The sequence below is a fragment of the Aspergillus lentulus genome, assembly GCF_001445615.1.
Source record: "Aspergillus lentulus DNA, contig: Alt09, strain: IFM 54703, whole genome shotgun sequence".
Taxonomy (NCBI): Eukaryota; Fungi; Ascomycota; class Eurotiomycetes; order Eurotiales; family Aspergillaceae; genus Aspergillus; species Aspergillus lentulus.
Genome location: NW_028322117.1, coordinates 2,022,662 through 2,050,540, shown reverse-complemented (window position 1 = coordinate 2,050,540; position 27,879 = coordinate 2,022,662). Strand labels below are relative to the sequence as shown.

The 27,879-nt window shown below is 51.4% G+C and overlaps 9 protein-coding genes across 9 annotated transcripts; 4 read left to right on the top strand and 5 right to left on the bottom strand.

Annotated features, from left to right (window-relative positions):
* Positions 1-88: 88 nt before the first annotated feature.
* On the bottom strand, positions 89-2,859 carry rfeF (uncharacterized protein; the record flags this gene model as incomplete). Its single annotated transcript, XM_089599919.1, has 7 exons — positions 89-502; positions 551-618; positions 682-1,531; positions 1,641-2,060; positions 2,308-2,373; positions 2,513-2,638; positions 2,854-2,859. 7 exons carry the CDS (start codon positions 2,857-2,859, stop codon positions 89-91), a joined length of 1,950 nt encoding a protein of 649 aa, XP_089455796.1.
* A 1,309-nt stretch (positions 2,860-4,168) lies between these two features.
* Positions 4,169-5,314, top strand: ALT_5495 (Gfo/Idh/MocA family oxidoreductase; the record flags this gene model as incomplete). Its single annotated transcript, XM_033554748.2, has 1 exon — positions 4,169-5,314. One exon carries the CDS (start codon positions 4,169-4,171, stop codon positions 5,312-5,314), a length of 1,146 nt encoding a protein of 381 aa, XP_033410639.2.
* A 301-nt stretch (positions 5,315-5,615) lies between these two features.
* ALT_5494 (signal recognition particle subunit SRP72) lies at positions 5,616-7,753 on the bottom strand (the record flags this gene model as incomplete). The annotated part of the gene is made up of 4 exons (XM_033554749.2): positions 5,616-6,819; positions 6,874-7,018; positions 7,076-7,349; positions 7,433-7,753. 4 exons carry the CDS (start codon positions 7,751-7,753, stop codon positions 5,616-5,618), a joined length of 1,944 nt encoding a protein of 647 aa, XP_033410640.2.
* Positions 7,754-9,593: 1,840 nt separating this feature from the next.
* Positions 9,594-11,051, top strand: ALT_5493 (glycosyltransferase family 31 protein; the record flags this gene model as incomplete). The annotated part of the gene is made up of 1 exon (XM_033554750.2): positions 9,594-11,051. One exon carries the CDS (start codon positions 9,594-9,596, stop codon positions 11,049-11,051), a length of 1,458 nt encoding a protein of 485 aa, XP_033410641.2.
* Positions 11,052-12,141: 1,090 nt separating this feature from the next.
* On the bottom strand, positions 12,142-14,175 carry ALT_5492 (putative C6 transcription factor (AmyR); the record flags this gene model as incomplete). The annotated part of the gene is made up of 3 exons (XM_033554751.1): positions 12,142-12,609; positions 12,681-13,131; positions 13,199-14,175. The coding sequence occupies 3 exons, from the start codon at positions 14,173-14,175 to the stop codon at positions 12,142-12,144; spliced, it is 1,896 nt and encodes a 631-aa protein (XP_033410642.1).
* Positions 14,176-16,656: 2,481 nt separating this feature from the next.
* ALT_5491 (glycoside hydrolase family 31 protein) lies at positions 16,657-19,814 on the top strand (the record flags this gene model as incomplete). Its single annotated transcript, XM_033554752.2, has 4 exons — positions 16,657-17,354; positions 17,420-17,827; positions 17,889-18,059; positions 18,125-19,814. The coding sequence occupies 4 exons, from the start codon at positions 16,657-16,659 to the stop codon at positions 19,812-19,814; spliced, it is 2,967 nt and encodes a 988-aa protein (XP_033410643.2).
* A 215-nt stretch (positions 19,815-20,029) lies between these two features.
* On the bottom strand, positions 20,030-22,184 carry ALT_5490 (putative glucoamylase/glucan 1,4-alpha-glucosidase; the record flags this gene model as incomplete). The annotated part of the gene is made up of 5 exons (XM_033554753.2): positions 20,030-20,638; positions 20,700-21,337; positions 21,386-21,482; positions 21,541-21,827; positions 21,902-22,184. The coding sequence occupies 5 exons, from the start codon at positions 22,182-22,184 to the stop codon at positions 20,030-20,032; spliced, it is 1,914 nt and encodes a 637-aa protein (XP_033410644.2).
* Positions 22,185-23,182: 998 nt separating this feature from the next.
* On the top strand, positions 23,183-24,779 carry ALT_5489 (alpha-amylase; the record flags this gene model as incomplete). Its single annotated transcript, XM_033554754.2, has 7 exons — positions 23,183-23,280; positions 23,335-23,443; positions 23,491-23,719; positions 23,775-23,937; positions 23,992-24,138; positions 24,197-24,437; positions 24,498-24,779. The coding sequence occupies 7 exons, from the start codon at positions 23,183-23,185 to the stop codon at positions 24,777-24,779; spliced, it is 1,269 nt and encodes a 422-aa protein (XP_033410645.2).
* A 640-nt stretch (positions 24,780-25,419) lies between these two features.
* ALT_5488 (Zn(II)2Cys6 transcription factor domain-containing protein) lies at positions 25,420-27,585 on the bottom strand (the record flags this gene model as incomplete). Its single annotated transcript, XM_033554755.2, has 5 exons — positions 25,420-25,991; positions 26,047-26,276; positions 26,332-26,757; positions 26,832-27,233; positions 27,350-27,585. The coding sequence occupies 5 exons, from the start codon at positions 27,583-27,585 to the stop codon at positions 25,420-25,422; spliced, it is 1,866 nt and encodes a 621-aa protein (XP_033410646.1).
* Between the last annotated feature and the right edge of the window lie 294 nt (positions 27,586-27,879).

Genomic DNA, 27,879 nt, shown 5'->3' with positions numbered 1-27,879 from the left:
CTACATATGCTGCCATAGCAAGAAAAAAGGACAACGACTGTAACCGGCTCTGAAAGTACAGAAGTTACGTATCGTCCGCATTTCGCGATCAGTACCTCGGGGGTGGGGGAGGCTGTCCATAGGGTGGCCTCTGCTGCGGGGGATAGCCACCGGGAGGAGGTCCAGAAGGAGGACGTCCGTATGGGTCAGAGGGCGGAGGGGCTCCATATCCGCCATACGCCTGTCCATAGCCAGGCTGTGGGGGTCCACCCTGGCTTTGAGAGTAAGGCGCTTGGTTGTAGCCTTGTCCCTGGCCATAGGCTCCTGGCTGATTGTAACCAGAGGGTGGGGGTTGGTTATAGTAGCCGGGCTGCTGACCATAGTTTTGGCCTGGGTTGTAACCTCCGTACTGGCCAGGAGGTCCAGGAGGGGGAGGACCGCCGGGACCACCGGGACGTCCTGAAGCCTTTTCGTCCTTGGTATCGTACGATGAATCAATGGAACCGAGCATCAATTTGGCGCACTGGAAATGGTCAGCGAGTCACAACAAGTACTTCCTGGAAGGACCTACCCAGAGCTCGCGAGTCAGATGAATTGGAGGGTTGGCGCGAGCCATCTCATCCTGTTCGACTTCGAAGTCTGGCCATTCTGTTAGCCTAGCGTTCCGTGCTAAGGACGAGTTGCATATGCAACACTACTTACTGGATGTACAGTCGATCAAACCCCCGATGTGGGGATCCTCATCCAGACTGGCAAGGAACTCGCGGGCCTTGGTATCGGTTCCAACCTGCGAAAATTGGAACGAAACGGCACCTCTTCCGTACTGGGTTCTGGATACCTCTTCGGTCGCATATCGAATGGCGTTAGCGACGGTGTCGTGTGGCTCACCGGCAGGCTGACCATCAGTGATGGTGATGATCAGGACAGGCTTCTGCAGACGACCGGCCCGAGCAGGAGCAACAACCATTGGTTCAAGGACCTTGTTCCTCAAGCTCGTACCCAATGGTGTCAAGCCGGCGAAGCGAACACGTGAGACGAGCATATTGACATCATCGACGCTGCGGATACCATCGGCAATCTCATTGGAGTTCATGAAGCGCACGGAGATGCCATCTTGATCGAACGTCGACGCGCCGGTTGCGACGATCCCGAGAATCTGTCTCAGCTGCTCTTTTCTCACTCCCTTCTCTTCGAACTCGATGGAACCACTGTCATCGACATAAAGGACAACATCAAAAAGAGCGAGTTTCATGACGTCCATTGCCACTTCCTGGGGCACTGACCACTCATGGACAAGTCTATCAACCTTTGCGGGAGCTTCATTGGCCAACGACTGGACAAGTCTATCCAGTCTGTCAGGAGGGTAAAAGCTTTGCAGATTCTTCTCTTGAATGGTGCCAATCAAAAGCTGTTTGTAGGCACCGATCTGCTGCTCAGTGGCACGGGCGGGAGGAGCGCCGCCAGGGTGGCCATATCCAGCTTGTCCTGGGGCCCCTGGTGGGCCTCCAGGACCGCCTTGGTACGGCGCGCCTTGGGGAGCATAAGGTTGTCCCTAAACAAGCGATCACAGTCAGCAATCATGATAGGAACAACAAAGTCGCACAGTGACGCAAAACTTGCAAAACACGGCAACCGAATCAATTTGGGAACGCAGTTTGTACATATGCCTGTTGTTGTGGAGAATATGGCTGTCCGTAGGGCTGAGCCTGTGGTGGAGGTGGGGCCGTTCGTCCATAACCCTGCTGGGGCTGTCCTTGGCCATATGAAGGTCCAGTACCGTAGGGTGAAGCCTGAGGATAGCCCTGTGACTGTGGATGGGGACTGTACGGTGCTTGCGGATATCCCTGAGGCGCTGGTGACTGCGCAGTAGGATAAGGAGAGTGGGATGCAGGTGCCGGGGAAGGTGAAGGAGCTGGCTTGTTCGGAGGCACTGAGGGAGCGTTATAGGGCTGATATTGTTGCTGTTGCGGCGGCGGAGTAGATGTTGGATAGGGAGACTGGGGCTGAGCGGAACCAGGTCGAAGCTGAGGAGGATATCCTTGTTGGTTATAATAAGGTCGAGACATGATGATGAACGGCGTCTTCAATCACCGGAGCAGTAGCAGGGAAGGTTGAAGTTTGTAGTCCCAGGAATTGGGGGGTTCGACAATTTCTTATGGAAGGAGGGGCAGACGAGCAATGTGGAGTGATAATGTAACGGGGAGGACAACTTTCATTCGATGGAAAGATTGCTGGCCACAGCGGGCATTTCTTTGAGGAAAGACAAGGAAATAAGAAATGTGGGGAAATGTGAAAATGTCAAGCAGTAAGCAAGAAATTTGCGCTTACCGGATTGCTAGGAGTAGATGGCGAAGGAGCGCCTGGGTAAGCTTGATACTGCTGTTGCTGTTGCTGCTGGGATAACCGAATATCAGCGTTAGCAAACTCAACATTGTTCCGACCGTAAGGTAGTTAATGACGATGACGCCAATACATGATTAATGATACTAAAAACCGTAAAAAACGAGGGGCAAAAAGTCAAAAGTGGACTCACATATCCACCAGCACCAGGCTGCAGCGATGCAGGAGGACCTCCCGTGTAGCCAGCGGGCGGAGCTCCCGAATAAGCACCGCTCATCTTCGGCGTGTTGTTTTGAGCGTTGGCGATTTTGGAGGCAAACTGTATGCAGAAGCAAGTAAATCGTCAGTCTTCGGCGAGTAGAGGGTTGATATATCATCATCATTATCGTCATCGTCATACACAGCCTTATATCTGTCCTTGTTTTGATCGACTGACAACCTCTCATCACCCTCCATTTCAGACAAACAAACTCCGTTTAGGGAGAGCGGGGCAGAACGCGGGGCATATTTCTAAGAGATGATGGCAATACTTACCCCCATTGCTGTGGTGTGCACTCTTGAAACTGGGATAGGAATGTCACAGTTCACGGGACAAATAGAAAGAGTGAGAAGAGAGAATGTCAGAGATGGAGCGACTATAAAGTCCAAATGAAACTAAAATATGGAAGCTCAACTGGGGCAGTTTATTTGATGACGACTTTCAGCTGGAACTAGCCTGTCATGAGACCCGCTTATGGGTAGTTTTATTCTTAGTATCTAGCAGAACAGGACTGCCCTTTGGTTAAGAAGGAAACAACTGCATTCTTACTATATTGCCGAGGCCAGGCAAATGATCGAGTACTTGTAAGCTGCATACAACAAGAGAATTGTTGCTTGCAGGGCACATAGAAGACAAATGTACGGAGTAGTTCCCCTAGCAAAATGCGACAAAATTACCGCGAGAAGGCTATCAATCTCATCTCGAGGCTACAATTGCATAGAACATTGAAAAACATCGCATCAAGTACATCCCAGCGCGATATTATCTCCGTCAACATCCATGGGTCTCTCCTGACTCCGGAACTCAACCAACCATTGAACCATGGAGGCTCAAGGCTGTGCTGGGCTGTACAAACCTTGTGCCTCTTGACTCTTGGGCCTTTCCTCTCCACTTGCTGTGGCTGATATCACCGCCATTATCTTGTGCGCATTCATACATTGCTCCAATTGATTTAGAATTATTTATCTGGCTGTTTCGAATAAACAGCATAGTTGATTTTGCTATCGGCAACAATATCTGAAGAACCTTTTGTGTGCTCATCCACAAGTTTCATAACGGATGCATTAAGCGAGATATGCACCGCTTACTGATCAGTCCCATACAAGCGTCATCAACTACAAAATCATCTGTACAGCAGCTCACTGTACACCAACCCACCATTCAGGATCTGAGATGGGCATATGCTGATTTGGCAGTATTCCGTTAGATTGTTACGGTCATATGATCAAGACCATGTAACCTTAGCACATATACTCGCCATATAGCATCTAATGGTCACTACTTGGTATGGCTGATGTCATCCCATAACGGATCCGGAAGAGATTCAAAGAAGGGGGACTGCAGGGCTTACTCCCTTTTATCGTCTCCTACGTGGACTCCTAACCCTTTCGTCTAAGCCTTTCATCAAACAAGTCCCTTACTCCAGACATTATTTCTGAACGGTGCCTCTTCTCTTTTGGAGAGATGATTTCGAGTCGCTATCTTCCGATGGACAGCTCCTGTTTAGATAGCTTTCTACCTACCTAAGAAGCATTCAAGTACACTCGAAGGCTATCTCGGCAGCGCTCAATACAGTTGGCAGTCGCAGAGATGGCTCAACCACTCCTCCGAGTAGGAATCCTCGGCGCAGACAGCGAAGTAGTCCAGACCATCTACTCACCTGCCCTACGAGCCCTAGATCAAAACTTCAAAATCGCAGTCCTTCACAGCACAGCCAGCAGCGCCAACAATACGGGCTCCCCCCGAACCACCACTTTAATCGAGGATGTCATACACGATCCCAATGTCGATCTCATTCTCAACTTCCTCCCTAATGAGTATCACGAGACCTACACCATCGCCGCCCTCGAGGCTGGCAAACATGTCATGGTCGAAACGCCTGTAAGCCTTAGCATTAGAAGCACCAAACGGATCATCGCGGCCGAGAAGTGCGCGCCGAACGGGGCTAAGGTCTTCGTCGCCTGCGCGCGCCGCTACGTGCCGTGTTTCGAGGACGTGTTCAGGAAAGAAGTCGCGAGCCTCGACCGGATCTACTACGCTCGGTGCCGGAACATCGCAGGCCCGCACACAGCGCATGCAGCCACGACGCCGCAGAAACCGACGGTACCCAAGACGTACAGTAACAGCAGCAGCAATGGAACGGGAACCGGCGACAAGCATCTCCTGCAGGGGCTTCTGGAGGAAGTATTCAGCGGACAAGAGCTAAGTCAGGACCGCATCGCGCTGTGCCAGTTTCTCGCATCACTGGGGTGTCATGATCTGGGTCTGATGCGGGATACGCTCGGCGCGCCGGATACGATCTCCACGATCTCGGTGAACGATCCGTTCTACTCGGCGATTTTCCACTACACGGATACTGCGGCGAGGGGCGGACACCCGTTTACCCTGGTGTACGAGACGGGTACTGACTCGGTGCCGCGGTGTGATGCGCACCTGGCTATATATGGCCGTACAAAGACCGTGAGCATCTACTACGAGCTTCCGTATGCGCGGGGCCAGCTGTTGAAGGTGGTGGTGGAGGACATGGATGACCAGGGCGTGCTCAGGAAGACGGAGAGTGTGAGTAGTTGGGAGGATGGGTATCGGGAGGAACTGAAGGCGTTATATGCGTTTCTCGTGGAAGGGAAGCCGGCCAAGACGACGGCTGTAGATGGTCTCCAGGATCTAAAGTTGTTCCGGATGATGTTCGAGCAGTACGATCGGCAGTGTGGGACCATTCGAACTCCCCTTGGCTAGGAGCTCTTTGGGTGAAGGTCTTGAAGGCAGATATTCATTGACTGCTTTGAATGAGTTTTGTTGAGGTTACTTTAGCTGACTTCATTCCATGCCAGTCGCGTCCCTAGAATCTCGCACTGGCGGAGCTTGGATATTCTGATTTCAGTTCTTGAATATGTTCGGTACCTTCATGAGTATCAATACAGGAGGTTGATTAGGAAGGTGAATGGAGGTCATCTACATGCTTCGCAAGCCACAGTTCACCATAGTCTAGATCGCTCCCATGCAAGGCATCCCTCATAAGGCTCAATGCAACATGCGTCTACCGCTTTCCCTTCTTCTTCTTCTTCGAACTGGCGCCTCCACCTTGAGCCTTGGGCTGTGTGGTAGCCGGCGATTCCTCCGCCTTCTCACTGACAACACCACCCTGCATCCTCTCAGCAGCACGCTGCTTGCCCTTCCGCCCCTTGGGCCGATATGTGGACCGGTCGCGGAGAGGTAACCAGCGTTCCGGATCGGGAGCCTTGTTCGGATCGTAGTCCTTAGGAAGACGCGACTTCCTGACCCGTTTCGTCGCCCGGGTCTGGCTCTCCGCTGCAGTCCTCTTCCTCGCGCCGGCGATCGCGGCGGCAGCGGCTGCCGCTGTCGCCGAGGAAGGAGAGATGCTCGCTTGCTCCAGGGCGGCAATATCAACGTCTGCGACCAGATCATCGACAGCTGGGAGGCTTTCGAGCTGCGACTCGACCTTGGAGTAGTCGAGGGTGGCCTGCGAGGCGACGTAGCCGGCCACTGCGAATTGGTCGCCGTTGTTATTCTGGTACAGATCCTTGAACAGTTCTCCTGAGAGGGTTAGGTCTGCGTGGTCAGAGGAGTGTAGTAACGACGCCGCTGCGGCGCGGAGGAGGGGTACGGGGGCTTCGGCGCGGTTTCGCCAGTGGTTGGCTGCCTTGGCCAACTCTGACCGAATCTGACCCTTGCGGCCTTCAAGCTTGTACAAGGACACCAGCACCGTAAGGAGGCCAGGGCTGAAGCGGATGTCCTGATCCTGCTCAGCAATGGACTCGTCGAGGTTCTGGAGCAGTTTCTCCAGCGTGTTGATGGCGGATGTAGTATTGCCTGCATTGACGTAGAGCTGAACGACAGTCAGGACCAGCCCAATGTCTTTGGGCCGTCTCTCCAAGACCGGGAGGATAGCTTTCAGGGCCTTGGGCCCGGACTGGCCTTGTGCGTGTGCGGCTGCGCTGTAGACCGAGAGCAGGTTGGTCCTGGCGTCGAGCGAGGGGCAGGCTGCTTTGGCCAGTACTTTGGATGCGGAGCGGATGATGCCGTCATACTTTTGTACTAGAAGATCCGCGGCGTGAGAATTGCCCATCATCACATTATTCTGGTAGTCAAAGAGCTTATCGTTGTCGGTGGAGTCGGGGGTCTGGTGCAAGGCTTTGTACAGGGCATAGGGATTGGCGGCGGTGTTTTGAACGAGGGTGATATTGTGTTGGGCAATCTTCTTGGTGGAAAGCTCAGGGATACTGTATGGATGTAAGCTTTGAGTTGCGGTGCAATGAGCAACTGGGTTCACTTACTCATCTACTGAAATCTCCTTGAGCACCGACTCAGCCTCTTCAGACTTGCCTTGGCGGAGTAAAACGTACAGCTGCTGCACGGAAATGGGAAGCAGCTCAGCGGCCCTGTCCTCCGGGGTAAGGTCTTCCGAGGTCCGACAGAGTTCTGCAACATTGTTAGGGCCATGCTCGCCAGTCAGACCAACGAGTCATTGGTACGAACCTTTCGCCCGTTTCAGCAGCATTTCACCCTGTGCAAAATCTCCCTTGGCAATGCTCAGACATGCCGCGTTGTATACAGTCTCGAACGCTTCCAAATCCTCTCTTGTTGGCCTAGCATGTCGTACGGACTCGGGGTATCCTTTCCACTGCAATTGCGCATCCGCGGCCCACGAATTGATCCGAAGGTCGTTCTCTTCATTACCCATCGACGCCTTGTCTTTGGTTAATTCCTCGTAAAGCTCAGCGGTCCGGCGAAACTTCTCAGCGCGATAACTCTAGATAAATGTAATCCTTTGTAAGCCGCGGCTGGTCTCTCATGCGTTGTTCTCGGAGGTTAAAACTGGGGAAGAGGACATACGGCTTGAGCCTCCAGATGGTTGGCCCCTCTTCCACGAGCTATACGGGATACGACATTGATCGCCTCATCGGGCTGGCCGTGCTTGTAGAGGGCATATGCGTATTCCAAGGCAGCCTTCTTCTTCAACGCATCCCCGCTTTCTTCAAACACACGCAGGCAGTCCTCGTAGCGGTCAAGTTTCAACAAGGCCACCACCTTGACATGCTGGGCATTGATATCTGCTTTGGACTTTGCCAGCGCCGCATTGGCGGAGCTGAGCATCTCTTCATGATCGTCAATGGAGGCTCGTTGCAGCAACGAGCTCAATGACTGCGTAGCCATGGCGGCGGGGGTGTGATTGGAGCTGCGGCTGAAAGATATCAGCACGAGAGATGGGTGCTGCGGAGTCCGGTTATTGTTGGTCAAGGCTTCCAAATGCAATTCTGCCGTTATGGCAGGGTTGCCTTTGTGTTTGAAGGCGAAGTGAATAATCCGGGGTTCTGGCTCGAATCCTCCGCATGCCACAGTGTGCGGAAGACAGATATTTCCTTATTCGGGAATTTGCGTTTTCGGAGCTTGTGGACTGCCGTAATCCCTGCAGAATGGATGACTAAGCCCGCTTCTGCGCCAGAAGCTCTACTGATGCTGCAAAGATCTTGTTAAAAATTACTATTATTATTGATGATAGTGTGCTTCAACACTGATACTATGGTCAATTATTACCTCTTGTACTCCTCTAATGCTTCTATGAACACTGAGTAACTCTCTTACTCTCTAGCACTATTTCTTGAACCCACCAGTATTGGGTTGCCGATATTCTTATTGGCTGAGGGTGGTGGACAATCCTTGCTCACTTGAAGCTCTCCCGATCCCGCGATCATCTTGAGGCACGTTGCATCTCTAGTCACTCATGGACACATATCATTGGTATGGATTTGGACGAGCAGAGGATGGACGTAACATCCAGCAAAAAGGGTGCAGTTACACTGGGGATTACATAGTTCTACAGGCCTGGATTGACTCACGTGACCGCCAAGATAAGCGTCGTCATCCCGGATCTCCACTCGCTGCGTTGAGCATTGATTTTCGTCCGAATGCTTCGTTGCTTGGATGTCTTGGGTATGGAACTGTCAGTTCTTACGCGATCTGCTTGGTGGCGCGTCATTGCGTAAATGGTAGTGCAATGGTGGTGGTGATTATCGCTTAAACCCCTTCTCCAATCAACCAATTGAGTCGTCTTTGCCACTGCCGTTTCTCCGTTCGTAGTCTAAATAAGACAGACACTGCAGGTTCATTCCAATAATAGATAGTCAGGATATTGAAATAAACTGACAGGCCAAGCAACGATGGGGTTGATTTGACAGTTGACACACTGCCATCTATGTAGTACCTCAACAAGAACGGGTTCTTTGTGGTGGTATCCTACTGAAAATCAGAGTAAAGACAGATGAGGTAGATAGTCGACGAATGCATCAATGTCCATTACTCCGTACATGGCCCATGATGACGAATGAATGAGGAGAATGAAGCGCAGTATCTATGGAACAGGACTCAATGAGACGTGAACGTGAGGAGCAAAAAAAGCCATCATGGCCAAGGTTAAGGGACGCGGCTGCTGATCCATAGTCCACCGGCCCACTTTCCCTAGCCATTCGTGTCTTTCTATTCGCCTCTTTGCGTCTCCATGACGGGTTTTTTAGTCGCAATCGGCGTTGCATCCCACCATCCCGTGGTTGAGAGCCAGGCACTTTGGAGATACTTTTCTTTTATCCGGAAACTTAACTGGAGACGGACTTCCTGTTTGCCTCCCTTTTCTTTTTTTCCCCCTCTCTTTCTTTATCTTTCGTCTGTTTCTTTCAGTTCTGAAGTGGACAAAGGAGAAGGGAAGAAAGGCTACCCCTCTGTCCTCTCTTTCTTTCTTCCCCTATATATTTGATTCAAGGTCTAGACCCGGCTGTGACCTCCTGATCCGATTAGTCTCCCCGTCCCTTTCCCTATCATCGGAGGGGCTCCTATATTGGCCTCGCTCAGTCCACGTCCTCAACCCCAACCCAGTTCTTCGCCGTCGGTCGGGATGCTCATGCTATTGTCGACACGGTAATCGGTTTCTGTCTCTATCGTCGCTGGCCGTTCGAGCTTGGGTTGAACGAGGGAAAGCGGAATACATACAGGACAAACTCAAATGTTGTCGAAATTCGAGGAGAAGCCCAGACCGGCAATGGGCGCATCATGGATGTGGAAAAGGAGGGTTCTGCGCTTCTCTGTCGCGCTGCTTCTCGTTGCTGGTTTTACTTATGAACTGTGGCCCCGCGTCGAGTATATGCCCGAAGAACCCCCGACAATTATACAGAATATCACCGTCACCTCGGGCGTCAAGTGCGAACCCGATTTTGACGTTCTCCGCCGCCTGGATGTTCGGAAACTTTCTCAGTATGAACGGCGTGAAATGATCGTCGCCCGTTCCTCGGAGCCGGAGCTCCCCATCCGACAACGGCTCAACATCCCCTTCCTTCAGCAACAATCGTCGAGCGATGAGGCTCGTAGGCTGGGTCTGCCGTCGCAGGACGATTGCTACGTTAAATCCCCCGTTACGGTGGAGGTGCCTCCATCACCTGCGAATGTGGATGCTTCGCATATCGACTTTGGCGTTGCTACGACGCTAGAACGGCTGAACGACTCGTTAGACGCCTTCACCCACTGGGCTGGTTACACACGCACTCGTATTTTCGCCTTGATAGAACCGGATGAACGAGTGGAGGAAGTCCAAGCCAAGGCGGATAGCCTGGGGATCAACCTGTTTGTGACACAGTCGGAGGAGGAGTACCAGACTCGATACTTTTCATTGGTCGCACATCTGGCCAAGAACATGCGGCCGCGGACGCGATGGGCCTGCGTGATCGACGATGACACTTTTTTCCCGTCCATGGCGGCCTTGGTGAATGCGCTTGCCGAATACGATGACACGAAACCAATGTACATTGGAGGTGTGTCGGAAAGTGTTTCGCAGATTGGCATTTTCGGCCTGATGGGATTCGGCGGCGCGGGCGTCTTTCTGTCTCGACCTTTGGTGCAGCAATTGAGCAACCACGACGTCTTCGAAGCCTGTCAAGCCATGCCTCACACCGGGGACCGGAGAATCTCACTCTGCATATACCAGCACACGGACACGAAGCTGACGGTGGATAATCGACTGCGGCAGCTCGACATGCGAGGCGACGTGTCGGGGTTCTTCGAGGCCGGGCGCGAACCACCCCTATCTGTGCATCACTGGAAGTCATGGTTCCAGGCCGACATGGCTAAACTCAGCGTCATCGCGAATCTCTGCGGGGATAAGTGTTTCCTGCGGCAGTGGCAGTTTTCAGACGGCTGGACCCTTACGAATGGCTTCTCCATCGCCAAATACAGTACCGAGATCGACTTGGACGACAAGACCATGGAGGTCTCGTGGGTCGGCGACAACGGAGCCGTCGACGAGTCGTACTTGCACGCGCTTGGTCCTCTCAGGCCCAAGGACATGGGCAAATTTAGCTATATCCTCGAGGACTCGGTGTTCCTTGGTAACCAAGTGCGCCAATGGTACGTCCACCGCGACGCCGAGAAGGGCGATCAGATCATCGAGTTGATCTGGAAGATGGCATAGACAATATTCCAACGCTGAGATGGCTGTGGTACACTCACTGGTGTGGATATTGTTCTTTTCTTCACTCTTTATGCAATGGCTATTCTAGATGACGCCTTCATGCCTGGCATGTCTTCACGTACATAATTCTTCCACTGTCCATATAGACTTTTGAGACCACTGCACCCGCCTTTACCAATATTTAATCATCCCTGTGGCTTTAGGGTGGCTTGCTCGAGGGTGGCTTGCTATCTTGCTAATAGGTTTCATAATGATACGCAATATACCCTTTCTTGCTCCAGTTGTTTTCATCTTAATTATACTGTATGACTTTAAGATGTAATCAGCTTCGGGAAGCCCAAAACCCAACTAAAGACCGCCATCTCTATAAGCCCGTGCTCGGGCTCTGCTCTGATAGCACGGTCTCCGCAATAGGCATTTCAAGTCATGGATCTAACTATATATCGAGCACCTCAGAAAGGTCCAAACCTGGCCGCCTCTTCATCTAGATCTTCAGAATCCATTCTTCGGCAGCGGCACCGGCACCCTGGTCTAGCTTGAGATTGAGGCTTGGATTCAAGCCATTACAGAACTAATTCCTGGATCGACAGAGACGCTTATGCAAATGCCTACAGTGAAGAGTATTGGGGCCATACCCTGGCTTGGGCGCAGCCATGATAATTGATCAAGAAAATGAATTTGCCACAGCAATTAGACAACTTCTTTCCAGGTCAGACCATAGGAGTGAAACTTGGTCAAACAGCAGAGTCTTTTGTCTTGGAGATAGTAAACGTAGCAATAAATCTCTCTCTGTCTACGCATGGTTGCAAATGGAGATAGATACTTCCCATGGGCTGACTGCAGGATAGCCCACAGAACGCTGATTAACATTGTTGGTTGGGCTTACTGATTACCTTCGCGTCAAGGGTACGCTGAGTATAGCAGCTGGAGCTAGTGGATATGTCTAAACTCCGTACACTTGCAACCCATTATCCATCCTTGGATCGCCGAGTCATATACAGACAAACATATGTACAGATAATCAACATAAGGATGTACATCGAAGTCACTGAAAAATACACACCACAAGGCGGGTATCCGTATCCAATACCTACATCCGATTCTCTACTTCGTAGTCCATTATCGTGCCGCCCGAAGAAGATGTATATCGTGAAATGCCATGGGGGGATGGGATATGCGGTACCGAGGCAGGGACAGGAACAGAAACAGGGACACGGTCCGATTCTTCTGGCTCTGGCTCTGCGGCACTAAGCAGGTCCCATCTACTCTGGGTTTGGTCGCGCCAGGATGGCGTGGGTCCTGAGGGAGGCGCGGTAATGAGGGGGAGAAAATTGCTCATGTTAATGGAGCAGTCGAGGCCGAGGATGCTCTTTGAGCGATTGAGGAGGGTGGGGAAGAGGTATGAGGGGGAGCCGCGGATGCGGGACAGGGTGCTGAGGAGGCTCCAGAGGAGTTCGCGGGGGTCAACGGCCGATTCGGCGAGGTGGTGGGAGGCTTTTGAGCCGAGGGAGCGAGTAACGTCTGCGACGGCCATGCCTATGTCGAAGAGTTTTTGTTCCTGAAGGAAAGGCAAGTCAAAGTCAGTCCATTGGCCGGGTTAGGATATCAGGCGGGATTGAAATAGCTTACCATGCCGATTCCGTGAGCATCGACTGATGCCTGGGATGCAGCACCGATGACATCTATCACGGCCTTTCCTACCAGGAGTGGGAGATGGAAGGGAAGGACGGCGTCCTCTCGTGACCCTGGCTGCGAGACGTGCGCCATGGAGAGCTTCCAGATCATCGCCTGCAGCCACTGCTGTGTGACGAGGATGTCTACTCTTTGGATTTCTACTACCCCGTCTAGCGACATGGGTTTGCAGAGGCTCGACTGGATGGAGGATACGGGAGGCATCTCGGAAAAGCCATCCCCGCCACCGGCCGAGATCCAGTCGTACAGGTTGGGAGTCAGTTTCTCAAACATGTTAATTAGATTGATGAAGCCGTAGGTCAGAATGGGATCGTCCGAGCAGAGGACTTGCGGTTTATGGATGGAGTTGCGTAACATGACCGGTTTCGCTTGCTGCAGTGCGTAACCCCTGAATCACTCAAGGTGTCAGATTCGGCTTTCAAGCAGCAGTTCCCGTCGGATGCAGATAAACTCACCTCTCTGTGATGAAGAGCAGCCAGAAGACACGCCTTCTTTCTTCTGCTTCATCCGGACTGAATTCGGAGTAGGTCACCTCCCGGTGTAGGCCTAGGGTGAATATCATGGATGTAGCTTGGCACAGGTAGAACCACGCTTGCTCCTGTTTGTCGAGATTGCCATAGCAAGCAAACAGGAAGAATGAAGTCAAAAGACTCTCGATGCTGACTTCATCCACCGGATCACACTCCTTCCTTGCCCGTACCGCCTCTGCGAGCAACTCTTCCCCTGACATCATGTACTGTCCCTCAGTGTTGAAGGCAGAGGGGTCCATGGCACCATCAAACTTGAGCTGTATATGGGTCGCGGCACACAACGAAGCCAGAAAAGCATACCTCCGCGAAGAGAGTCTTTCCAGCTGGTGGCAGTCCGCCTGTATTTCCTCCTTCCGCACCACTGGCATGATGGGAAAGAGGTATTTGAAGTAGACGTTCGCATGTGCCAGTAGAACAGGTGACGAAAGACGTCTTGGAAAAGAGGAGCATTGACCGGTTCCAGACTCAGACGTGGAGTTAGTCGAGTCGGGGGATGAGACAAGTTCTGGAGGAGCGAGTCGTGTCAATGAGTCCAGGAACTCTTGGGAGTTGAACTGGGCATCCAGCACGGAAAACGGAGGAGACGTGGGAGAGGTTACTATGGGGTAACCTCCGGGCTCTGAAAGGAACTCTTTGTCCAGAGTATGCTGTCGAGGGCCATAATGCGAGGTATCTCGAGATCGTGAAATGAGCGGATGGATAGGAGCCAGAGGATAGAGAGTCCGGAACTTGGGGCCTTTACGGCGCAGAACATCGCTGTAGGAGCAGGAAAGGAGGAGCCGAGAGCACTTGTCGCATGGGAGCTCTCTTGAACATTTGATCTTTCGACGCCTACAGTTGTCGCAGGCTTGCTTGCACGGTTTCTGTTCAGATTTCGAGGGGGTATCACTGGGGGAGTCCATTGCCAGACACGGACACAAGCAAATTTCTCAGGGAAAAAGTGAAGAGTATAGTATGTAAAGTTAGGAAGAAAATATTATGGACACGTCCTTGCATGACCAGAAATTCTCAATGTCTTGAGGCCATTATAGATCGCTTTTCATAAGACGACGATAGTCACATGTAGAATGCAGCCATGAATACGACCATGACAGCACGATATGAAAGTCAACAAACAGATGTCCAGGTTGAAACAGGAGATAAGTTCAAGGAGGGGAAGTAAATCATTGAAAAGGGACAGAAAAAGATCTGGGGAAAAAGCGGGGAGCTGCGAGGAGCAAAATGAAGCCTGTTTAGAGCATTTTTGAAACCGGTGATAGACTCGAATCGATACTACCTACTATTCACAGTTCTATGCAGCTGTACTGCAGGTACTAAGGACGGGCCGAGATCAGGGCACAGAAGTCTGTAATGGGCGTATGGTTGTATTGTAAACTCGTATCCATTGACTATGGTCAATACACCAAGTTTGTTCACCAGAGTACCTTTCTAGGCTAGATCAGGTCAGGATGGTACATAAATACCGTAACTCTTGGTATTCTTAGGAGCATCCGTGTATTAGATATTATTAAGCCTAGGGGCTGGGGTGCCTCTATTAGGTAGGACCCCGCGTTATCCTCATTGTCCACTGAGACTTTCACTAGAACCTTCATGGAACAGGATGGCAGCAGCATACGAAGGAGGAGTTGTCTAAATGGCCCTTGAAACTCACTAACTTCTATCTCCATGCACGAGAACGCACAAGAAACTACTTCATCCCCACAGTTTTTACTTTACATCAGCCCCCGGATCTCGCCGCCACCTACCACAAGGTTTTAATCGTGCGCATTGTCATGCAGTAGGGAGATGCAACATGTAGTAAACTGAATAAGAGGGGTTGCTTAAAAGGCCTAATGCCAGCATGGCCTACGAACCAACCGATCAGACATGGTGTTATGGATGCGTTATTTTGTGCAATGACCCTTCGAGTAGCAGATAAAGAAGGCATCAGGGATAAGAGTCATACCATCATATGTGATGACAATGCATTCTGGTTTAGGTGCTCCTAGTGGATCTAAGAATGGTTATTCGTAGGTATCCTAGTCGCCATAAGATCGAGTTGATATCGATGAGTGTAACCAGATTACAATGGCGGCTTGCTAGGCACCGACTAGGTAAACTTAGACCAGAGCCACAGCCCACAGAACGAATGAGAGCCCATCCAACTGCCGTTTATTTGCTTTGGCCCAGTTTGCCGAGGGGAGGCGTGCTGACATCCACCGTAAAGACGGTTTTCGGGAAGCCGAGGACAAGCAGGAAATGACGAGATGATGACTTGCCGGTTATAGGATCATGGGATGGTTCCCCCAGTTCGAGCTTCTTGATTGCCCCCGTCGTCACAAGAGGAGAATATGTATGGTCATAGGTCGCTACAGATGGGTATAAACACGATTGACCCACGAGGAGAGTTATACTGAAAGTGAATCCATTAATATCCCATTGATATTATACAGATGAGATCAGACAATGCCAGTCTCACGGCCCTCACCGAGAGATCCAAGTGGGATATATTATCAATGATTCGCATGCAACGTTAACCAACATTATCCAGATATTTCTGCTGCCTCGGGAATTTATCGGGCTAACAGCCAATCAAGACCCTGGTATCAGATGATCTGTGAGCGGATACAGGTAAGGTAGGTACCTTAGTGTTCAGGAGAACGACAGTGTCACCAATGAGGGTCCTTTTCCTGGCATGCAACCTGATTACAGAGGGTAAAGGTCGAGGGAATCTTGTTTGTTTCGGTTACTATTGTATACGCCCACTACATTATTTGATTAAAACACTTAGAGTGTGGCAAATGCTGCGGAGTAAGATCTTCCCTGGCTCCGCCCGCTGTGAGTGACTTGGTATAGTCTCGGACCGACATGTAATTTTCGTTGTATTGTACTGCAGGTTCGAATGTCGGCCGTAATATACACGGTAACATCACCGTATCCACAGGCGGGCTCGGAGGAATGATTCTCCGGCCCCAGTCCCTTTCTACCCCAGTCCAATAGTCCAATTACGTTAAGCCCCCGCACGAGCCTAGAGTGAACAACTGAACAAGCAACAGAGCCAGAATAGGAAGCCCGTTTCCTAATAATCCTGCGAGATGAAAGCTTCTTTCTCGTCCCAGCTTCCAGTTCTGGGATCTTCTTTGCGGAGCTCTGCTCGGGCATTTGACGGAGTAATTCATCAGTATCCCAGGGATCTTCGCTGAGTCTCTACTGTGAGGCCAGCATACCACGCACAGCAGTAATGTAAGTGGGGTTCCGTCACAAAGGCAGGAATTGGCTCTCCAGCGTATCTGCTCCGGACCTGGAAATGATATAAAGGTGACGATCCCTTGCTGGAAATGACGTTCAATTTTCTTTCGGTCAGCAACAGCACGGTTTGGTGTTGTTTTCCTGAGACTTTCACCATGGCCAACCTCCTGGGCCTCGTCGCCAGTGCTTGGCTCCTCCCCACGGCCTATGGCGCAAGCCGTTCGCTTGCGCCTAGCACGTCCGCAACCTCAGCACACGCGCAATACACTTTACCATCTTCTATTGACGTTGGTGCTCAATTGATCGCCAACATTGACGATCCCCTTGCCGTCGACGCGCAGTCGGTGTGTCCTGGCTACAAAGCCTCAAATGTGCGCCAGACATCCCAGGGTTTCACCGCCAGCCTACAGCTCGCGGGCGACCCATGCAACGTCTACGGGACAGACGTTGATTCGCTGTCTCTGACAGTGGATTATCTGGCCAAGGACCGCCTGAATATCCAAATTGCTCCTACCTACGTGGATGCCTCCAACGCGTCTTGGTACCTGCTTTCGGAAGACTTGGTCCCCAGGGCTCAAGGGTCTGGCGTGTCCGCCTCTCAAAGCGACTTTGAAGTGAAGTGGTCCAATGAGCCTTCTTTCAACCTCAAGGTCATTCGCAAGGCTACTGGAGACGTCCTCTTCGATACCGAGGGCTCCGTCTTGGTCTTTGAGGACCAGTTTATCGAGTTTGTCTCTTCGTTGCCCGAGGGTTACAACCTGTACGGTTTGGGAGAGCGCATGGCCCAGCTGCGGCTCCTGAGAAACGCGACCCTAACGACCTATGCAGCGGATGTGGGAGACCCAATCGATAGGTATGTTGCTGACCATGATTGCAACCTAATGAACGAAGTCGGGCAGCTTACAATTAGCTCTCCAGCAACATCTATGGGCAGCATCCGTTCTATCTGGACACTAGATACTATACCAAAGGCGCGAATGGGTCCTACTCACTTGTCAACACCGACAAGGCGGACATGTCGGAGGATTATGATTCATTCTCCCACGGTGTCTTTCTGAGAAACTCTCATGGTCAGGAAGTTCTTCTGCGACCCCGCAACATCACCTGGCGCACAATTGGTGGTAGCATCGATTTGACTTTCTACTCCGGTCCCACGCAAGCGGACGTCACAAAGAGCTACCAGCTCTCCACTATCGGACTTCCTGCAATGCAGCAGTACAGCACCCTTGGATTTCACCAATGCCGCTGGGGCTACCGGAATTGGTCTCAGCTCGAGGAAGTGGTAAACAACTTTGAGCGATTTGAGATTCCTCTGGAATACATCTGGTCAGTCGGATCTCTGAGTCTATACTTGTTTCCCAGTTTGTTTTATTTACATCCCTTCCAGGAGCGACATCGATTACATGCTTGGCTACCGTGACTTTGAGAATGATCCCGAACGGTTCTCCTACGATGAAGGCGAGGAATTCCTGAACAAACTGCACAAGTCGGGACGCCACTACGTTCCTATCGTTGACTCGGCAATCTATATTCCAAACCCCGACAATGCATCGGATGCGTAAGTCCTTGTTATCTAATCCTCTTTTTTAGATGGCCAAGTTCTCACGGACGTTTGAATTCCAGGTATGAGCCTTATGCTCGCGGAGCAAAGGATGACGTTTTTATCAAGAACCCTGATGGCAGCCTCTACATTGGTGCAGTGTGGCCGGGATTTACTGTCTTCCCCGATTGGCACAACCCCAAGGCATTTGACTACTGGGCGAACGAACTTGTCACCTGGTCAAAGAAGGTTGCGTTTGATGGCATCTGGATTGATATGAGCGAAGTATCCTCTTTCTGCGTTGGAAGCTGTGGAACAGGAAAGCTACATCTGAACCCGGTTCACCCACCATTCCAGCTTCCCGGGGAACCTGGCAATATCGTCTACGACTACCCCGAGGCCTTCAATGTGACGAACTCTACCGAAGCGGCCTCTGCCTCCGCCGGCTCTGCCAATCAGGCTTCGGCTGCTGCTGCTACCCAAACCGCCACTACGTCAACATCTACATCGTATCTGCGGACAACGCCCACGCCGGGCGTCCGTGATGTCAACTACCCTCCTTATGTGATTAATCATGTTCAGGAGGGTCATGACCTTGCCGTTCACGCCATTTCTCCCAACTCTACCCATGTGGATGGTGTCCAGGAATATGACGTTCACAGTCTGTGGGGCCACCAGATCCTCAATGCCACCTACTACGGACTGCGCCAGGTCTTCACTGAGAAGCGACCCTTCATCATTGGTCGGTCTACCTTTGCTGGCTCGGGCAAGTGGGCGGGTCACTGGGGCGGTGATAACAACTCCAAATGGGGGTCCATGTTCCTGTCAATTTCGCAGGGTCTGTCGTTCTCGCTGTTCGGTATTCCCATGTTCGGCGTGGATACCTGCGGTTTCAACGGCAACACTGATGAGGAGCTCTGTAGCCGGTGGATGCAGCTGTCGGCTTTCTTCCCCTTCTACCGCAACCACAATGTCCTTGGGGCTATCCCCCAGGAGCCCTACCGCTGGGCCTCTGTCACCCAAGCCTCCAAAGCCGCCATGAAGATCCGCTATTCCATCCTGCCGTACTTCTACACTCTCTTCCACCAGGCCCACACCACTGGCTCTACCGTTATGCGCGCTCTCGCCTGGGAGTTCCCCACGGACCCGTCCCTCGCCGCCGTCGACACCCAGTTCATGGTCGGTCCTTCCATCATGGTCGTCCCCGTGCTCGAGCCCCTCGTCGATACCGTCAAGGGCGTGTTCCCGGGCGTCGGCAAGGGCGAAGTCTGGTACGACTGGTACACTCAGACCGCCGTTGACGCCAAACCCGGCGTGAACACCACCATCCCCGCTCCACTGGGCCACATCCCCGTCTATGTCCGAGGAGGCAGCATCCTGCCCATGCAGGAACCCGCCCTCACGACCAGAGACGCCCGCAACACCCCCTGGTCGCTACTCGTCGCTCTGGGCGGCAACCAGACCGCCTCGGGCTCGCTGTACCTCGACGACGGAGCCAGCCTCAACCCGTCCTCCACTCTCGACATAGACTTCCAGGCTACCGCCTCGAGCATCAAGGTCTCGGTCAAAGGTACCTGGGAAGAGAAGAACCGCCTGGATAAGGTAACGGTACTCGGCGTGGCTGAGAAGCCTTCCGCTGTGACGTTCAACTACCGCAACGTCCACCCTGGCTCGGTGCACTACAATGCTACTTCCAAGGTGCTGTCTGTGCAGGGATTGCACAGCATGACGCCCCATGGCGCCTGGGCTGGGGACTGGGTTCTGAAGTGGTAGTTTTTCTATAGATCATACTTTGACTGGTGAGGAATAATTTAACGATTGTATAGCTACTCAGATTTATATTGCTGAAGCATTAGCTCATGATTGTGGACATACTACGAAACACTAATTGAAAATCGTAACCCGAGACTGTAGATCATGTGTAAGCAACGCAGTAGCCCGAAAGCTCCGTAGGACCCTTTGGTCACAGATATATAACGAGGATTAAATCACCATCTCCAGACGGCATTGATCGTGGCATTGGGAGGGCCGCACTCTTTGGGCACTACAAACACTCGATTCTGGCCTTCTTCCCAGATAGCCTCACCATCCCCCACCCTCTTCCGAATGAATTTGTATTCAAACTCTTCCCCAGCATCCAACATCACGGTCCCGTACCACAAGGGCGTGATGCTCGAGTACTCATTCGCTTCCAGCTTCAGCGCCTGATACCGAGCGTCCCACTCACCCAGCGCGGGGATGGAACCAACGAGGAAGATGTCCTCACCAATGACGGTGATTGCCAGGATATTGAACCGAACTGCTACGGTACGCGCGGGGGAGAGGCACTCCGGACGGGGCCACTTGATCCGTTTAACGGGGCGGTAGGGTCCTCGTGCGGAGGAAGGGGAGCAGACTTGGGGGACGGCGGTGGCGGTGGTTTTGTTTGAGAGGAAGAGTTGGATTTGTGATGTGGAAGGATTGAGAGCTCGTCTTCGAGCTTGAACTGCACTGAGGAAGGAGGTGTATGACCAAGTGAGGTCTTGCGCTGAGACGGGAGAGCCGTCGTAGCGCGAGAATTGCTCTGCGAGGGCGCCATTCGGGGGTGTATATTTTTGCTGTGAGGTCATGTTAGTACTTGACGCGGTTCTGGCGAAAAGGGTAGAACGTGATCCCTACCACGACGCGGAGAAACCCATCCGCGTAATCTCTAACTGCTGCAGTTATAGAGGCAAATGTGCTGGTGTCCTTCACGTAGGTTCCAACTGTAGCTGATGGGTACAAGTCTTGGAAGAACGCGAGGCTTATGTTTGTAACGGTGAGGGACCCTAAGCTCTCCCACTGGTAAAGTACATCGTATAGCTGCTCAGCTGCTGCCAAAGTGCACAGATACCAAGGGTGTCCACCTTGATAGACATCTTCTGGGTACCGACCCACGGCTACGGCTTGGCCCCCCGGGATGCCTGCATTGATCGGGTAGAGCGAGCGGAAGGAGTCTACAACTTCTTTGTGGCTTGCGAGCGCCCGATCAGAACACGGTTGGAACGTCTCTCCGTCGCAGCCCGCATTGGGGTCAAAAGTATGTATGATGCCTAGTATTGAATTTGCATCTTGCCCGGACCGATCACTATACAGATTGGCCAGTATGGACGAGCCAGTCCAGTAAGTCTGCAAGAAACAGAGAACCTGCGGTGCCTGTGACTGGCAGTTCGAACAGGTTTTACCAAGCCTCTGGGCAAGGGCTGCACCCTGGCTGAGGGCTTGATGTTGGACTGCCGTTGTGAAAAATGAGGAGCCGCGAACTTCCTCCCAAAGATCTTTTGATTCGGGTCAGCGGATTATCCTCCCGTATCTGAGAAACATACCAAAGGTAGAGGAGTTCCAAAACTCTGTTACATAGGAAAGGTCATTCTGAATGATTGGCCAGACGCTTGACTCAACAGTAGAGAAATGACCATTATCCTATTGAAATCCTCGGAGTTAGGTGGCTCGATCCTCACCAAAGACAGCAAAAACATACAATCATTAAGTTTGCATAGGATATCAATGTTGTTGCTCTCAGCGCGGGCCCATCACTCTGTGGACGCCCCCAGGAGCCGCGGAATGCCGATCCATCCACCCTCAACTTGGGTTCCCCCAGGCCTCCGCTTGAAAGATTTCCAGAAGGGTTAGGGACAGTCTGCAAGTGCGCCTGAGAGTCTATATAGATCTCTATGATTCTTTGCAGTGCAGGATCGTTATCAGCGGCCAAAGAATCAACGAGGTATTTGATGGTGAGAGCGGCATCTCGAGTCCAGGTATAGTAATCTCAATCCCAAGTCAGCCTGACAGTTGCAGTAAATGAAGAAATCATCAATGATACGGGGGAAATGGTCACTCACAGTCTGGATTGCTTTGACTAGGACTAGCGACGACGATGCCAGAGCCAGCACCCGTAGCCTTGGCCCCGTTTGGTCCGATATTGTTGAACACACCATCGAGGGCATATGAAGTTTCCTGCGCTAGCCATAACTCCAAGAGATCCGTCGTCTGGGGCGTTATTGTTGTTGGGATAACAATCTGAGCGGGGTCCGAGAGAGCGCTGACAGTGGTCAAGACGCCTATGGCGATCGTCAGGAACTGCCTCCTCGTCATCTCGGTCAGACGCGGTGTTTCATCTTTCATTTCATCCGAAGACTGCCTCGCATGCACAGCTTTCACATGCTTTTATGGATGAACTGCCTTGAGTGAATCACAACAGTTGATGATGGAGGGGAAGTAAGGCAAAACGAGACGAGAAGCTCAGCGGTCACACCGCAAGACTCAAAGAAGGCCGGAGATCAACCACCTGACGCCCCCTTCTTGCCTGCAAAAGATGATACATCACCATCTCGTCCCCGCGTCAGCCTATCGGTGCAAAATGCGATCGGTCCATTTTTTCTGTATGTGGCGTCGAATCAGCTGCTATATTTCAACGACGATGTTGATCTTCCTCTATCGAAGCTGCAAGGGCGATGCAGTAGTCCACAAATTGAATACCGACCGGCAGATCCTCGTGCTGGATGACCAGGGGCGAACATTCACAGGGGATTTATTTCAATCCTTAATGGCACTCTTGTCCGCTTCTGAGGTTATTCCGCGAGATATTCTTGATCGCTGACGACTCGAGATGGGTGGAAACCGTGGAATACGCATTTGGTGGTGATCTACTGTCTGTTGATATCCTGCTTCATCTTTGTCTGAGGTTTATAAAAGGCCCCCAATGAGTCTCCTACCTGGCTCTTCCCATTCGTGACGAAAAGACGAGATTACGGACTTGTTGAGTGTACAGCACGATCAGGATGCCTATACGCTGGTCATCGTTGATTCTTTCTTGCCTTGCTGGGGCGGCTTTGGCGGCCACTCCAGCGCAATGGCGATCCCAGTCCATCTACTTCTTACTCACGGATCGATTCGCACGGACTGACGGTTCCACGACGGCCTCGTGTGATACTAGTGCTCGAGTCAGCTACACGAGCTTCCTCTTCACAAGCCATGGTGCACTGACACGTGAAACAGGAATATTGTGGTGGTACTTGGCAAGGCATCATCAAACAAGTCCGAAAGCGTTCTCTAACTAGTGTGGAGATTGAGAGTGTAACAATGACTGATTTGGGTCAATATAGCTCGATTATATACAAGGCATGGGCTTTACAGCAATCTGGATAACCCCAGTCACCGAGCAACTTCCCCAGGATACATCGGAAGGCACTGCATACCACGGGTACTGGCAGCAAGACATGTGAGCATTAAGTCATCCCCACATATTTGTATCAGTTCTTGCTGACTCGGTAAGTTATTCGGTCAATTCCAACTATGGGACCGCTGACGACCTGAAAGCCCTGGCGTCAGCCCTTCACGACAGGGGCATGTATCTCATGGTCGACGTCGTTGCTAATCACATGGTTCGCTGGGTCCAGCCCACTGATGTACTGCTTGCTGATTGAAGCAGGGATATGCCGGTGCAGGCGACTCGGTCGACTATAGTGTCTTCAAACCTTTCAACTCTCAGACCTACTTCCATCCATTGTGCTTCATCAGCAACTACGATAATCAGACAAACGCGGAAAATTGCTGGTTGGGAGACAATGTTGTTCCTTTGGCGGATCTTGATACTACGAAGTCGGATGTCCAAAAGATTTGGTACAACTGGGTGGGTTCTTTAGTGTCTAATTATTCCAGTAAGAATGTACTCTTGGTCTCTGCACAACACGATGATTGACGGATATGCTACAGTCGACGGCCTACGAATTGACACAGTGAAGCACGTCCAGAAAGATTTCTGGCCGGGATTCAATGACGCTGCAGACGTCTACTGCATCGGGGAGGTATTTGATGGAGATCCAGCATACACTTGCCCCTACCAAGATGTCCTGGATGGAGTGCTGAACTACCCTACGTGAGTGGCAGACACATATAGACCTGTGCATCGCCGTGCATCTAACTAGAGCAGATATTATCCGCTTCTGAAAGCTTTCCAATCCACAAGTGGCAGTATGAGCGACCTCTACAATATGATCAACACAGTCAAGTCGCAGTGCGCCGATTCAACCCTGTTGGGGACATTCGTGGAAAACCACGATACCCCCCGGTTCGCGTCGTAAGTTCCTTCCTAGACTCACCATTACTGCAGCGTTCTAACGAATTCCCGCTCGCAGGTATACCAACGACATGGCTCTCGCCAAGAACGCCGCAGCATTCATCGTCCTCTCCGATGGAATCCCAATCATCTACGCCGGTCAGGAGCAACATTACAGCGGTGGCGCGGATCCCGCAAACCGCGAGGCAGTCTGGCTATCCGGCTACTCAAAAACTACCGAGCTATATAAGCTCATCGCGACATCGAACGCCATCCGGAATCACGCCATTAGCAAGGACCCGGGATACGTGACTTATAAGGTACACCGCACTCACTCCCGGAACGACCATCCAATCAAGCCATGCTAACTCAGTCTACAGAATAACCCCATTTACAAGGATACCTCCACCATCGCCATGCGGAAAGGCACCGACGGGGCGCAGGTCATCACCGTCCTCTCAAACCTCGGTGCTTCCGGAAGTTCCTACACGCTCTCACTGAGCGGAACAGGCTATGAGGCCGGACAACAATTGACTGAGGTCTTTTCCTGCGCCACCGTGACTGTAGGCTCAGACGGGAAGGTCCCCGTTTCCATGGCTAGTGGCTTGCCCCGGGTGTTTTACCCGACAGCTAGGCTGAACGGAAGTACAATTTGTACTTGAGCAGCAGCATCGCGATATGGTTTCTCTTGGGAATTTCACTGGCATCGATTCTTCGTGCGTGTTCTGTCTAGGAATTGATATATATAATACATATATATATATATCACGAATTGTATGGCTGCGTGGTTTTGTATCGGTCAATATGGCTAGTACTGCTACGATTAAATATATATCGCGGAAAGATAACATATATCCCCGCGAGAGGAACAAGTGACCCTCGAGGGTTCATCGTTGGACAATGCATCCTTGCGATAGAGTTTTAGACGGCCGTGCAATAATTGGCTGCTTTCAAAAGAGGATTTCAACTATGGCAATTACAGCCTAAACTCCTAAAGTTTCCTACCTTAGTCGTTACCCGTCCAAACGAAGGACTCAAGCGATCCAGTACTCAGGATATCTATGATTGCACGTGATGAAACCTAGCGGCAGAAAGCCAGAGCAGATTCTAAAATTAAAATGCCAAAGTCGAATAATTAAGAGGGCTGAAAATCGCCCGACGACGGGAGGTGAAGCCTGCTTCACGCTGTGAAAGAAGAAACTAAATACATTATTGCTGCGCGGTACGGATGGCTGTTTCGCGCACGAGGCGCATTCATATTGGTCACAGTGCATGCAATGATTCCACGTACGATTGACGATATCAAAGAATCGCTGTACGAAACGCTTGCAGCTCACCAGCTACACTGGTGAGCATATCGGGCAAGGATTGTGGAGGAACTTCCTGTATGAGATGCTCCAAGCCACCGTACTCCCCCATCATGGTATCCATCAGCGGATTCATAAATGGTAACTGCTGTCCCATGCTCAGTTTCCGCGTATCCCCGAATGCACCTTTGACTGCACTATTGGGGTTAGGTCCTGCTGCGCAGCGCCGCTTGAGCTCTGTGATTGTATATGAGAAGCGGTAGGCAATGTGATCTTCGTTCGATGACAAATGAAGCAGGAAGGTTTGAACCTGGTCGATAAGCGGATCCATCGGGCTAAAGTCGCAGAGATTCAAGGCGGCGTAGCCCACAATGTAGTATATCTGATCGGGGAGGGCGAGTGCGTTTGGAAACCGGACCAATAGGAATCTTGAAAGGATGAGGCGCGAATTACGAAGGATTTCTGAGATTAGGTGTTCGGACTCCCAATGAAACCTCAATGCGGTTCGATAGAGTAGCAGTTGGCAATACCAAAGGCTAAGCTCTAACGTCGAATGGTGCTCGCCGGCTGCTCAATCGGTTAGTCCACCTCCTATCATATGATTCAATGGCAATTTACTAACTTAACAGATGTGCCCACTCCATCTTCCAGCGTTCGATTTCCTCGTATTCGAAGTCTCCCAGCCGCATACGGTGGCTGAAATTCTGCAACTTTAGGGCGATCAGATATAACTGGATCTCCGCCACAATTTTTCCATCTTCAAATGTAGCAGCTGGGTGCTCAAGCAGTCGTGGACAGTGCTCCAAGTACCTCTGCTGTATGTGAAAGGGACGAGCGTTTCCAATGGCAGATCTAGAGGCTCTCTTAGCAAAGGTCGGGAAAGCCCTTGAATATGATGAACACATACTGTAACTGAGTGAGGCATAGAGCATTCCACAAGCGTAGTTTTGCGACCATCTCATTGTCCACAATAAGTTCGGCAGGAGCATGGTTAAGAAAGTCAAAGGAGATGATAGCGTGGTTGATCGAGATCCCGCTCAGCAACCAACTATCCATGGGAGTCTCCTTTTGTACTGCTGTAGGCCATAAGGCAAGAAGAGTAAGAGCCTGGAGAGTTTCGTGCTTGAGTGGTGTATTATTCCAAAGGACGTTGACTGCTGCATGCCGTATCTGAAGATACATAGCATAGATTACGGATGATGGTATACCGGGGACGTAACGAGATGCTAGCAGACAAGCTGTACTATAGAGCAGCGGATCTGTAGCTCTCAACTCATTATGAATATCTGACGGATTGTCGATCGAGATCCAGATCCCAAAATGATCAACAAACCTTCGGGATGAGAAAATTAGCCAGCAGTTTCTCAAGACAGGTCAAAATCAGACGAAGAGAAGGGAGTGGCATACAATTGAATTAATTTCTGAGATAATTTAGGGTCGATGATTCCCTTGGTGAAAGGGTCACCGAGTGACCTCGCATCCGCGGGTAGGACATTTGCCTCTCCCATGAAGTCGGACTGCAGGTCCTGAAGGAGACGGATAGGTCTAGGAGCGAAGGAAGACGATTGACTGCCTTCAATTGAAGCGGTATCGTCAGTGATCCCACTTCTTGTTAACATGGATACCGAGCTGCCAGATATACTGGGCGACCGGTCCATCATCTGTCGCATCATGCTAGTCATTTCCGTCATACTTCGTTCCAGCGAGTTGAGGCGCTCTTCAATGGACGGAATAGCTGCCGTAGCATCCGACCACATTGAAGCATTATCTTGAAAGCGCTCAGCTGTCTCAGGCAGCTTGCACTCTATTCTGCGAGGAAAGAATGTTCAGCAAAAAATCGCTCCCAGCCGGCCAATTGAGGCAACAGAAATCTTCAGGGTTTGGACATCTCGTATCCTTCAATGTAGGGTTTCTATGGTACGAACCTCAAGGAGAGACAGCGGCGGCAAGCATGACCGCGTGGATCTAAATCGCACCGGGTCTTCAGCTTGCGACAAGTATTACAGGCCGTCATTGATCGTCGTATGCGACCTTTTGGACGAATTGTGTCGCCGCTGGCACTGGGTTCTGGTCGGCCGCCGCCGTCAGCGACATCAACATTCAGGTTCTCCCACGCGGGCATCTCAAATTTGACATCTTCAACAGAAGTGGTGCGCGTCATGGCCTCAGAATGGGTACTGATGGATCCGCAACCAACAATGACTATGACTATCTAATAGGCGGAGAGGGGACAGATAGCTGTGGGAATCCAGAAAACGAAGATCCAGCGCAAATCATAAGTAGCTTGGACATGTGGAGCGAGACAATTGCCTTTTTAACAGGCCATGATGGGCTAGGGGAATGAAATGGTGTTAGCTTGCTAGCCGTTGACGAAATAGGCTCCGCTGGAAGTTGGGTATTCTGCGCCGCCACGGCCGGCCAACCTATCTTGAACCTGGGGTAAAAGCTAATCAGG